This window comes from Littorina saxatilis, linkage group LG8 (assembly GCF_037325665.1).
Source record: "Littorina saxatilis isolate snail1 linkage group LG8, US_GU_Lsax_2.0, whole genome shotgun sequence".
Lineage (NCBI taxonomy): Eukaryota > Metazoa > Mollusca > Gastropoda > Littorinimorpha > Littorinidae > Littorina > Littorina saxatilis.
This window is the reverse complement of record NC_090252.1, coordinates 27,398,700-27,411,645: the sequence shown is the minus strand read 5'-3', so window position 1 is coordinate 27,411,645 and position 12,946 is coordinate 27,398,700. Positions and strand designations below refer to the sequence as shown.

General features: G+C 41.0%; 1 protein-coding gene across 3 annotated transcripts; it reads left to right on the top strand.

Annotated features, from left to right (window-relative positions):
* The first annotated feature begins 625 nt into the window (after positions 1–625).
* On the top strand, positions 626–12,586 carry LOC138973190 (upstream stimulatory factor 2-like). Of its 3 annotated transcripts, none has more exons than XM_070345900.1 (9): positions 626–784; positions 2,593–2,648; positions 3,833–3,940; positions 4,425–4,516; positions 5,505–5,679; positions 6,236–6,373; positions 7,157–7,254; positions 8,387–10,154; positions 10,432–12,586. In XM_070345900.1, exons 1-8 carry the CDS (start codon positions 753–755, stop codon positions 8,609–8,611), a joined length of 924 nt encoding a protein of 307 aa, XP_070202001.1. In that variant the 5' UTR covers positions 626–752; the 3' UTR covers positions 8,612–10,154; positions 10,432–12,586. The 3 variants fall into 3 exon arrangements, with proteins under 3 accessions (XP_070202001.1, XP_070201998.1, XP_070201999.1); XM_070345897.1 differs by having other exon boundaries at positions 3,806–3,940; XM_070345898.1 differs by lacking the exon at positions 10,432–12,586 and having other exon boundaries at positions 3,806–3,940; positions 8,387–10,340.
* Positions 12,587–12,946: the final 360 nt, after the last annotated feature.

Sequence of the window (12,946 nt, the reverse complement as noted above, 5' to 3'; positions counted from 1 at the left end):
GCGGTGGGGAAAAGGTGGTTGCATGTGAACAGCACTTCAGTTTAATGTTATGTTATACTGAAAAGAGCTTGCTCAGTAATGCCCTGTGCAGTCTAGAGACATGGTGTTGCTGCCGCGCGAGCCGAGAAAATGTTACCTCTTCATCTAAGCTTATGCTGCGCTAGCTACAAAACCCCTCCGCGCGGAGATGTTTCCAGACACATCGTACGTAGGGTGTGTGGCCTATTTGCCATTTGTTTTGATTGTCAATGCGGTAATGTTTTACATTGATTTTCACTTCTGTACGTTTCTGTAAATCCGATGTTCGAAATAATCCTACAACTTCAATAACTCCATGTTGTTGTTTTTTCTGTGTTTTTTCTCACTGTCTCACTTTTTGGTATGTTTACGGTAAAGTTGTAGACTGTTAGTCGCTACAGTACTTTTCTGTTAATCCGATGTTAAAAATAGTCCAAGAATTATAACACACTTATTTTCCTTTCATTTGATAGAAAAGTAGTTTGGTTGATACAAACAGTATATTAACCGTAATTTCAAGACAATGAGATCATATTTGAAATATTTTAGAGGAAATTACAACTGAGAACAGCGAACTATAATACCAGATATTTATACGCCACACATCTAGCTCGTCCGAGAAGGTCGCCATTTTGTCACATGTTCACTTTTCCATCTCACATGACCTGTTGTTTGGCCCCGTGATCAAGCCTTGCTGTATTCCTGGCAAATTCAAACCCACCACGAATTCCATCATGGAAATGCTGGACACAGGACTGGAAACAGGGTGAGTGGAAGGTGCAGTTAGAAAATACTTTTTCTGATCTGCGTCGGTGGATTTCTTTCCAGAGCGCACTTTGCTGATAGCGCATTTTTGCACTTGTGAGTCGAATCGAGCCGTCGTCGAGGCCACTTTGTCAACATCCCACATGGTTCGGACACGTGGTCAGTTCGTGACTTATGACCTAATGAAAGTGAATGAAATTACACATAAACGATCGATTTTGATGAATGTCGACACATGTTATCTAATGGTTTAACCTCAAACGACAGTCTGCGGGAGAATAAGTAGGTCAGTCTCAACGTGGCTCCCATGCAGACTTGGCCGCATCTAAGTCTTCCCGCAAAACTTCTTGACTATAAACATGATTTTTTTTTTGTGACGATTAAATTGTATGAATTGAAAGGCTCCCATTCCCCAAATGTTAATTAGTAGCGCCAACAATTTGTGCCAACACTCAACAGACATGTAGGCAGTACACCCTCACCTTTGGCTATACTGTTTGTTTAATTTTGTATCCTGAAGACTTGTCCATGAACCTAAAAGTAATGCCTCTGTAGGTTGTGTTTGCAGAATATGAAGGAACAGGTCACTGACATTCAACTTCAAGTTCAACTTGTTCAACCCCTCTATTTGAAATAAGATTGACACAAACACATTTTTACAAACTTATTTTTCAATTTCATGATCCATGCAAGGTAACACTTAAAAAATAGGTAGCCTAAAAAATATGGATAAAGTGAAAGCTGGGAAGATAGACTTCATTGTTATACCAGCGAAGCTGGAGGTATCCCACAAACGCTATACTTAATCGACTTGAGAAATGTTCATGCCGATAATACATGATACAGAAGGATTCTGACTCCTGAGTGACCTAACTGAGGCTACAGTCGGGGATGGAAGTTCACCAAACATTGGGAACATACTAACTTAAATACAGTGGGTGTCGACCAATTCTTTGATTTTTGGTCCAATGTCCGCTTTGTTGGGATAGAATTTCCGAGACTACAGCAATTATGCTCGCGCAAGTAGACGACGTCACAATGTTATTATGTCAATGCACCATGACGTCATCCCCTGTCTTGGGCCTTTCTCTCGCGTGGCGTGTGTGTGTTTGCGTGTTTACCTTATGTGCACAAGTGTGTATGCGTGCGCAGATGTGTATGTGTGAGAGAAAGAAACTGTAGCCTATATCTGTGTGTGAGGGTGTTTGTGTCTGTCTGTCTATATGGATTTTATGTGCGTGGATGGTGTGTGTGTGTGTGTGTGTGTAAGAGAGAGAGAGAAGGAAAAGAGAGAGAGCGTGTGTGTATGTATAGAAGGGTGTGTGGGTGTCTGTCTATGTGAGTATGTGCTTTGTGTGCATGGATGATGTGTGAATGAATGTGTGTGTGTGTGCGTAGTTGTGTGGATGTGTGTGAGACTGAGAGAGAGAGGCGATTTGTCCTTCGAGGGGGGTATGCAGTGCCTTGGCATTGCACTTCTACTGTAATTGATATTATTTTTCATCCTCTATTTTGCAAGCCAGGGCAGTCATGCCAAATAACACATATTTTGTGTACAGAAAAATTTTATGGACTTTTGCTCAACCAGCGATTTTCAAGTAAACTCTCAGAATCAGCAGACATAGTTTTCTTGGGTGTTTCTGAAAAATGTCTTTTTTGTGGGTGTATCATGGTTTTCTGATGAACTTTCTCAATGTTCTGCACTTTATGCTGCTCTTCCCCTTACTTGATAGTTGATGTGATGACAGTGATTCACTGTGTGTGTAAGCATGCAGCTCATTCACACATCACCCTTGTTCTGTGTTGCAGACATGAAAAAGAGGAAGAGGCTGAGGAACAGCTTCATCTAGCTGCCACTGCAGATGGTGAGCTTTACATCATTTACAAATATATTTTTATTTTATTTTTTTTACTGACTTGGAAATACATAGCTCAGTTGGCATCGCACTGGTTTTAGTTTAGAACCTGTGTGTCAAAATCTCACTGCATGGGGAAGGCCCCAGTACTGGCATCGGACAGTGGGAGTCATTTCCTGGAGTCGACTTTCTTTAGGCTCTCCTCAATCAGTCAATATTCAGACAACCCTGCAGTGATCACTGAAGCACACAATAAAGATCCCAGGTTCACAGCAAAAGTCTCAAGGCTTGGAAGACACAACCCCATGCATGCACGAGAAAAGAAAAGGCAGCTTTGTCCTGTATGTGTATGGCAGCTCCCTTTCCCTAGGAAAAATGCAACCCAACTTTTCATTACAGAAAGTGACATCAGTCAAAGAACTGTATAAAATTACCTTACCTTCCTGTTTCTTCTTCGTTGTCGTCTGTCATATGAGCGTTGATGCGTTGAGCTGTCGTTATGCGCCATACATGGCCCAGCTCATCCGGCTTCAGCGTGTTTTTATATCGGAGTGATCCTTCTCCTAGACTGGTGGCTTTACAGGGCTGTCGAGTCCAGTCTACCCGGCTATTTGGCCATAGCTGGCTGGTTTGTTTATCTGAGGTGACCTTCCCCAGGGCTAGAACTTAAAATGCGGCTCTTGTTCGCATGATGCTCCCGTCATTGGACACCTGGGGTATTTCTAGAGTGTAACAGTGCCACCTGTTACCCCGCCCCCTCCTGTTAAAAGCACCGCCAGTTGGTCCGCGACTGCTTATTCGTCCTGGCAAGCCTGGCTTATTTCGCAGCTAACCTCCATATCTGAAGGCCATCACACTATCCGCCACCTGTGAACGCGCCTGGTTGGGGGTGGTCGCCCCTACTGTCCCAGGACCTTCCTGTTTGAATGTGATGATTGCTTTATTCAAATAATTGTGAGGGTTGGTTATGTTTACCAGAAAAAATGTCCTACAGACGTGTGGTTCATCCAGCCCTCATGAAGCTTGCTTGTTCCCATTCTAGACAACAAAATTAAGTCGTAAACTGTCATTTTTTATACAGCCACAAATATCTTTGAACTTAGTTATACTCATACTACTAAAATACTGCGAGGTAATTAACACAGAGGCTTCTTTTTGTTTCCAAGTCAATGGGAGCTCTATTTTTCACACAGAGACGGCCGATGAGCAGGCCGCAGCCATTGCCAGCGTCACCGGTGCAGGGACATTGACCCTTGACCCCTCTCTACAGTACCAGTTGCGTGCAGACAGTAGCAGCTCAGGTGAGGTTTTGTGTGTTCTCGTGGGTCATATTGAATTATGAATGATTCCAGTCTTTGGAGAAAAAGCATCTTTGTGCTTTGGGGGAAATCACACTGTCTGCAGAGTTCTTTTCTTCCGCCCATGTTGCGTAAGATGCCACCGTTATTTCAGCTCCCTCTGTGGTGTCTAATGTTGCTTTTAGCATCAGGGGGAAATTGCTCAAGATCCTAATCCCATGTCAGCTGGAGTGGTACAGTCTATATATATAGTATATTGTAAGACTTCTAAAACCTGAAATATTTGGACTTAACAGAGTGGGAGTTTCAAAATTGAGAAGTTTACTGACACTTGGAAGAGGGAGTTTGTGGCAGTCAGGTCTCAACTTAGAAGGTCATGAAAGAGATTGTTCACTGTTTCTTTAGGTTAGCTATGTTAGAGTATGGTTATATTGTTTCAATGTTTGTCAGAAATGGACACCTCACTAAATAACATCAGGCTTTGCAGGCCAGGTGACGTATCGTGTGGTCCAGGTATCTAATGATGGGGAGGCAACAGCCCAGGTTGTCGCTGGCAACTTTGCTGGCGGTAACCAAGTGGTAAGTCATGCTTCTCTGGTCCCTTCCAGTGTAACTTACAGGCCGCAGTTTGTTGTTGTTGCTCATTACTTACACCAGACAGCAAGACAGATCAACACTAGAATGCTCGTAGCTCATGATCGTTTTATTTTTAGAAAATTCCATAGATCTACTGAACTCATTTGATTTGTTATTTATTTTATGTTTTGTAAAGCTTGTTTCCTCCTTTTTGACCGTTTTTCAAAGTCATGTCTTGAGATTTGTGTGAGCCTCCTTTACGTTGCTTCGTAAAGGGAGAAATTTGGTATCCGGTGCATAAAAAATATATCTGATTTTCATTTCATTTTATGTTTGGCAATGCTTATTATTTCCTCTTTTGGGCAATTTTTTGAGTCACTTGAGAAAAAGTGACTCTATGTAATCGGTCAGTGTTAGTCTGTCCGGCCGGCTGTCCAGCCGGCCGTCCGTCCGTAGACACCACCTTAACGTTGGACTTTTCTCGGAAACTATCAAAGCGATCGGGCTCATATTTTGTTTAGTCGTGACCTCCAATGACCTCTACACTTTAACGATGGTTTCATTGACCTTTGACCTTTTTCAAGGTCACAGGTCAGCGTCAAAGGAAAAATTAGACATTTTATATCTTTGACAAAGTTCATCGGATGTGATTGAAACTTTGTAGGATTATTCTTTACATCAAAGTATTTACATCTGTAGCCTTTTACGAACGTTATCAGAAAAACTAGCCTTTTCTGTTCGGCAACACACAACTTAACGTTGGGCTTTTCTCGGAAACTATAAAAGTGACCGGGCTCAAATTTTATGTGAACGTGACTCATTGTGTTGTGAATAGCAATTTCTTCCTGTCCATCTGATGCCTCATATAATATTCAGAACTGCGAAAGTGACTCGATCGAGCGTTTGCTCTTCTTGTTATTATAATGTCTTGAGTTTTTGTATAGATGTGCCTTCTTTACATTGCTACATTAAGTGAGTGAATCTTTGATAGGTGTACGAACACCCACAGACTGTGATACAAAGCCCGTTCAGCAATGGCGGGAGCCCTACGCCTGATCAGCAAGGTGATACTCGTTTTGCGTACTTCCCCGCCACAGCCACAGCAGATGGTACAGTGGTCACGACACAGGCTGAATCCATTAACGCTGCCTCTGTAGCTGGTGGGGGTAAGTGTGTGTGTGTTTGCTTTCAGTCTGAAAGTTAATGAGCAATGGGATTTGTCAGTAAAGCCACTTTTCTTTTTTTTATTTACGGGGGAGTAGCCTAGTGGTCAGGCTGTCAGCCTTTTGTGTGGGAGGTTCAGGGTTCAGATCCCGGCCACGTCTTGTTCTTTGTAAGTGTGGTGATTTTTTCAATCTCCCAGGCCAACTTATGTGCAGACCTGTGCATGCCTTATCCCCCTTCATGTGTTCACGTAAAAACAAGACCAATTACACACGGAAAAGATCCTGTAAAGTGTAATCCATTTAGGTAGGGATATAAAGCACCACACAAGCATGTAAACAGAATAGTAACCGCTGAAGACTGGCGTAAAAGTGTTCCTCCTTGATGTGAATTTATTATTCATTTGTGCTGGTTTAGGGTAGATGTGAGAACATTTGCACTCTTCTGACACTTTTTCTCTGAAGTCGCCATATATCTTCAATTTTACCTGCAATCTCTGCAAAAGGAAAATCTGTTTTTGATGTAATTCAGTTATCATCACTTCTGTCTCTTTTACAGGTCAGTTTTATGTGATGATGTCACCGCAGGACGTTTTACAAAACACACAGCGAACTATCGCACCGCGTACCTCGTTCTCCCCAAAACTAGAAGGAAGGTCAACAAGGGATGACAGGAGGAGAGCAACGCACAATGAAGGTACACTTCAAGCAGCATTATCTCATTATTATATATTTGTCCATCATCTGTAAAGAATACTCCATCAGTGTACTGGTGAATGTTTTGGCTAGAATTAAACCCACTTCAACTCACCATTCTTGATTTTGGAGTGTTGATAGTCTTATCTGTTGGGAAGGCAAAAATCATTGATCTTGTCTGCTGTCTTTTGTTAACACTGAACCAAGCATATTATCAACATTTCATAATTTTTAATATTTTATGAGAAAAATAAGGAGTATTAAGCTTAAGGTTTTTTCCATCTGTCCTTGCATTTGAAGACAGTTTGATTTTGTTTGTGAAGATGAAAGTAAAGTGTGGATTCTGTTATGGTTAAAGTTGTGAGAATTCTTGTTCTACAATTGCTCTTACTTGTCTAATGTCTTGAGCGCTTGCTTCCCTTTTTCCAATATAAGCTGTTAATGGCAACAGCTTCTTTTCTGTCAGTTTTCTTACTTTTTCAGTGTGTCACTTTTCCTGTGTAGGTACAAGAATTTGAGAAAAAAGTTAGCTTATGGAGAGTTTAATTATTGTCCAAAGGAAACATTTACTAAAACTATTAAAGTAGACAAACAGGCTTGACAACAGACAAATGATGATGATAAGATAAATGCTAAGCTTCGGTTGTTTGGTTTGCGCTTTCATTTTCAAAGGTGTCAGGAAAGGTAAACTCTCCTCTTTTTTTACCTTGCTTGGTGTGTTTGCGTCAGAACAAAACATGGCACTGTGTTGCACCCCATTAACCTTCAGCATCTATGTTTTCAGTGGAGAGGAGGCGGCGGGACAAGATCAACAACTGGATTGTTCAGCTGTCCAAACTGGTCCCTGACTGTGCACAAGAACCTGTCAAACAGACACAAGCTGCAAGTGGTCCTTGTCTTTCTCTACTTTGGTGTGCTGTTGCCAGTAATGTGTAAAACAAATTGTATGTCATCGGTCGCATGCATCACTTGAGAAGAATGTGGCATTGCCGTGTTTGAAGGGAAGCCAGTATTCCAAGATTACCTCAACACTGGTACAGTCATCAGTGGCATGTGACCTCCATGGTATCACGAGGGCTTGTGCTTTAAGTTATTGGTTCATTCAGCTCCAGTTGATTATGCTATCCCACCTTGCATCTCACATAGGCGCTCCACAGCCATTCCAGATGAGTAAACATTGGGTGTATGCATGGATGGCCAAATCTTTAACAAAAATCTCTCGCTAGCCAGGCCAGTAACTTAAAGACACTAGCAGGGTTCGTACAGGTGCTTGAAAGTGCTTGAATTTGGAGGGGTCAGTTTCAAGGACTTGAAAGTGCTTAAAAAATGTGCAAGATACTTGAAAGTCCTTAAAAACTCTGATGCTGCTAACTGATTACACAAAAACCATCCACAATTAACAATTGCAATGATATATTATTTGATGACCTTAAAGAAAAAGTTGAACAGTAACCTACAGTCCCTTTTGAGTCTGTCTGCTTCAAACCCATCGTCTGCTACGAATCTGTCGCCTTCGACAAAAATTAAATCATTAGTTTTTGAACATCCAATGATTTAAATCGGCATGCGGGAAGGGGGTATAATAACTAGCGAGTGTTTCATTGCGAGCTTTGAAGGTAAGAGGGTGCTTAATTTTCTCTTCAAAATGTCTTGAAAAGTCCTTGAATTTTAGAACAAAAAAACTGTACGAACCCTGCATTAGCCCACCGGAAATGTCACTAGCCCGAGACATACCACACGAAACAATTTTAATAACGCAATGATTGTTTTACTCAAAGAGTCAATGAGGCAAGTGATTTGGCCATATCTGTGTGTGTTTGATGATAGTGAATGCTTATCCATCCTTTATGGAGAAAAAGTCATTACAGACCAATTTATAGCTTAGGAAATTGCTGGAACTGCATTTGAATCAAGAAGAGTTTCAAAAAGTTTGTGAATGTGGACGAATTAGTAAGTGCTGACGGTTTTGCTGTTTTTGTGTGTGTCTGATATGTTTCCTTTTCTTCCATTCCAGAGCAAAGGCGGAATCCTGGCCAAGGCGTGTGAATACATCCAGGAGCTTCGTAACACCATCAATCGCCTCAGTGAGAATGTGAAAGAAAATGAACGTGTAGCCGTCGATGTAGAACTTCTGCGTGGGCAGGTGGATGAACTGAAAAAGCAAAACGACATGTTCCGCAACATTTTTATGCAGAAGGGCATTCAAATCCCAGCAGAACTGATGTCTGACATTGTGTAGCTGTGTTTCAGTGCTGATGGTGTGTGTGTATGTGAGTGTAGTTTGGTGCTACTAGGCTGTGAGATTGCTGCTCTCCACGTGATTGGGATGACAGTGATGTTAAAAAAAAAAAAGCCCTGGAGTATGGGAAAGTTTTGTGTCTGTTGTTTTTTAAGAATAGTGGGGAAAAGAAGGGGTTTCTTGTAGTTTTGGCCCATCAGCAGAAGAAGTAGATGGTACATCAGCAAAATGTTATGTTTAAAGGTTGGTTCTCTTAGTTTTTTGATAGTGTTCTTTCTAAAAACCACAATAATTGTACCTTGCATGATAAGCATTCCATTTATGGCAGATATGACTGGCAACTCGTTCTCTTTACCAAACACTTGCAACACTGATGCGATTTGAGATCAAATGTTAGGTTATCATGTCGTACAAATGTACGGCGTACAAAGAATGGATCATAGTTATAAATCAGTTGTGTGTGAAACAAAATTGTTGGATGCATGTGGTTAGTGATTCATTGTGATAGAAGGTGAGATAGGGAAGGCTGCTCCATGCTATTCCTGTTTGCCTGTGAAGGTTCAAAATACAACATCTTGCTGTGGAAGAGTTGTATTCCTTGAACGTGAGTCAAGCTGATATCGTCACAGTGAATAATGAGCTCCAGTATGGTGCCTTTTTCTTTCCAAAACATGGACATCAGTGCTCATGTTTCACTGCCACGCTTTCGTTGTTGGTGTGTTTCCAACTTGACCCGCTTCAAGTTCAAGAAATACCACTCTTTGAACCTCAACAGAGTTATGCCACTGAAGCAGGATGTGTTAAATATGCTTCAGATCTGTAAGTGTTTGATGTAAAGTTTGTGTTTTGTGACAAATTGTCTAATTGTGAATTGCGCGTGGGTTCTTGCATGGAGCTCAAGGCAGCTAATGAAATGTTACAATTTTCCTTCCTTGTTGGCCTCCTGTCCCCCACTCCTCTTTTGAATATTTTGTTTTGGGAGGGTAGTGGTTTTTTTTGACTCGCCTGAGTAATTAGTGAGTCTTAGGATTCATGTGTCTTCTGTCGGATGGGAGGGTCTTAAACAGGGAGGGAGTACGTCTTATTTTGGGGGAGAAGTCTTGCTCTTAAAAGGGGGGTTCCACTGTAATGGGAAATGACGAAGGAGAGTCGTGTAAGCATTTGCTTTTCTTGTTTTATGTACACGCCAAAAGATTTTATGGCCTTATATTTTGCTCAGCGAAAAGATTTGCAAAGGCTTGGGAGTCGTGTATTAACCAGTTGATAATTGTTTGAACTGAGGAGGTGGTCACAATATGGCTAAGTTATTGTTGAGCCGGTGAATACAGCGCTCGCCCCCTCCTAAAATAAATCATGTCTCGAGTAGGAGGAAGTCTGAAAGTGTGGAGTGAAATTTACAGCGAGTATGAACAGAAAAAATGGGAAAGCAAGGTCTCAGAAAAAGGGATTGTTGATTGTTGCTTTTGTCTGAAGAGGCCTGGGTGTGACCAGAGACCTTAAATGAAGGGAAGTCTTAGAGAAGGGAAGGCTTAGAGAAGGGAAGGCTTAGAGAAGGGAAGGGAAGGCTTAGAGAAGGGAAGGCTTAGAGAAGGGAAGGCTTAGAGAAGGGAAGGCTTAGAGAAGGGAAGGCTTATAGAAGGGAAGGCTTAGAGAAGGGAAGGCTTAGAGAAGGGAAGGCTTAGAGAAGGGAAGGCTTAGAGAAGGGAAGGCTTAGAGAAGGGAAGGCTTAGAGAAGGCTTAGAGAAGGGAAGTCTTAGAGAAGGGAAGGCTTAGAGAAGGGAAGGCTTAGAGAAGGGAAGGGAAGGCTTAGAGAAGGGAAGGCTTAAATTGGGGGGGTCTTAAAAGGGAAGCTCTTGTGTAGTACTTACTAAATCTTTTGGGTTACACAATCTTAAGGGTAGAGAAAAACAAAATACTAAGTGTCTAAGCTGTGTACAATCAAACTCCTGTTGCATGTAGTTTGCGATTTGTTTGAAGTCCCATCGAATTAGTTGTGCTTTTGTGAAGTTTTTCAGTAAGGTAACATATGACTTAAGTTGTATTTATAGGTTCGTGTGATTCATTATATTTATGGCAAATTCTATGCCTCAGCTTAAGCCATTCAGCTTAATTCCATAATAATGCTTGATTTTTAGATTGTTCACTGCCAGGGTTTCTTCTGTTACCTGCATTTATTTATTTGTTTATTTCTTATCTTAAGTTTTGACAACATTATGGTCAGTTGATCGTGATGGTGGCAAAAGTGTTGAAATAGCAGAATTTTGTTTTCCAGTTAAATGTGGCTTTTACTTGTACTGAGTGGTTACACAAAGTTGCTTGCATTCTTTGTTTTTCCCCATTTCTTGAAAATTTTATTTCTTCTAGTTTTACAGTTAGCAAGAAAATGTAAAGCTAACAAAAAATGAGAGTGGTTCATTTTGGATGTGAGTGCTTGACAGTAGTACCAGTACATACCCTCACTGTATCACTTCCACACCAAGTTGCCTTAACAGTGGGAGTGAACAATTATGGACTACAAGTATCATGTTTTCAGGACTGGATTAATAAGGCTGATACTTTGTTTTTCCCATCTGTGCATATCAACTTTTCATCTCCAAGGTTGATGGCTTTTGTGCGTGTTGTGAGTGTCATGCATGCTCACACTTTTTTTGTGGCTAGGCGTATTTCTCGTCTTTCTCAGTTTCTGTCTAAAATCTGCTTAACACTTTCACAAATTTTGTTAGCTTTTGAATTTCTGATGAATGGCTTTCAATCACATTTGCATTGTGGGCTTTAAGGGATGGTGTGGGTGTCTTGAGAGAGAAAAACAAGATATTAGGACAGTGATTATGTATCGTATATCATGCAAATGTCTGTCTGCGTGTGAATGCCAAGATGACAGGTGTTGAAAACGACCTTGAGGTCTGCAACCTCTTGTTCCAGTCTGACACATCTTTAATCAAAAAGTTTTATATTTGTTTCAATGTGTGTTCAAATGGCATTTGTTTGTTGTGCATTTGAGGGAGTGTAGATCTGTGTGTTGCTATATTTCAGTGGGTGTCTGCAAACTGGGTAATTGATTCCCTGGATTTGTTCTCCGTGAATGACTGCATTTGTCCTTAGTTGAACTTCCAGAATGAAGTGTTTCCATGAATGTTATGTCCAAAACTGTATGTGTCCTGGTGAAGATGTAGCAGAGGTCAAGTAAAGTTGTTCTGCTGGTCTTTCTACGATGTCCGTCACTTTTTTTAAGTGCTTTGTTCTTATTTGTGAATATAAATTGGTCATCTTTTGTTGTCCATTTCTGTGTACTGGGTTTTGCTGTGGGTTGTTCATTCCTGTGATCATTAAGTGGGAAGATGCATTCGGACACTTTGCTTCCTGAAATGAGAGGACCCTCTTCAAACCCTTTCCTGCTTTGTGAATTATCATTGTAAACAATGTGGGAAATTATAGCAATTTCTGAATTTTATGGATGGCTACCATTATCTATTCCTGTTGATTCTTATCTAAGTCTTACAGGGTTTGATAGCAAACACCTTTAAGAGCAGCAACAGACTGTTAAAAAAAACAAAAAAAATCAGTCAGGACATTTATGAAAAAGCCTTCTGTAAATGCAAAAAGACATTGTCATCAAAATATCTTGCTCACTCTTTGAAGTGTGTTCTACACCCCGAAGCGTCCCGGTACCGAAGCGTCCCACTATAACACGTCACAGGACTTACTTTTTTTTTTTTTTAAACCTTGACCAAGGGCGGATCAATTCACTTTGGAGGGGGGGGGGTTACAAAATGACTGCGAAGATACAAGTTGAAGGCGCCTAAGCCTCTAGGGGGGTCCGGGGGCATGCCCCCCCGGAAAATTTTTTTATCCAAAGAAGCAAAATAGAGCTATCTGGTGCATCCTGAGCCAATAAATTACCTCTGATCCGCCCTTGTTGACCTTGATTTGACCTTGACTTGACTAACCATATTTATTTTTTTTAAATTTAAATTTTTTTAAAAATTTAATCTTGACCTTGATTTGACCTTGACTTCACTGATTTTTTTAATTTTGCACAGACCTTGATTTTCTTTCGGTAAAAAAAAAATCACTTTTTGTCCAACTTTTCCCTAACTTTACTTTAGATCTGTACTCACAACACACCAATTTGGAAATACTGTACCCGTGTGGACAAGTTCGGGGGAAAAGTCCGTAGGCTTCCGTTCACAAGAGGGATATGTCTTATCACACACGCTTTCTGGCTTCACTAAGCGTGAGCGTCGGAAAAAGTCTTTTCAGTTCTGCCTCCGACTTTTAAATTGTATCATTTGGGTTTGTTTGGGTTCATTTGGGTAATAAAGAACGCTCACGCTG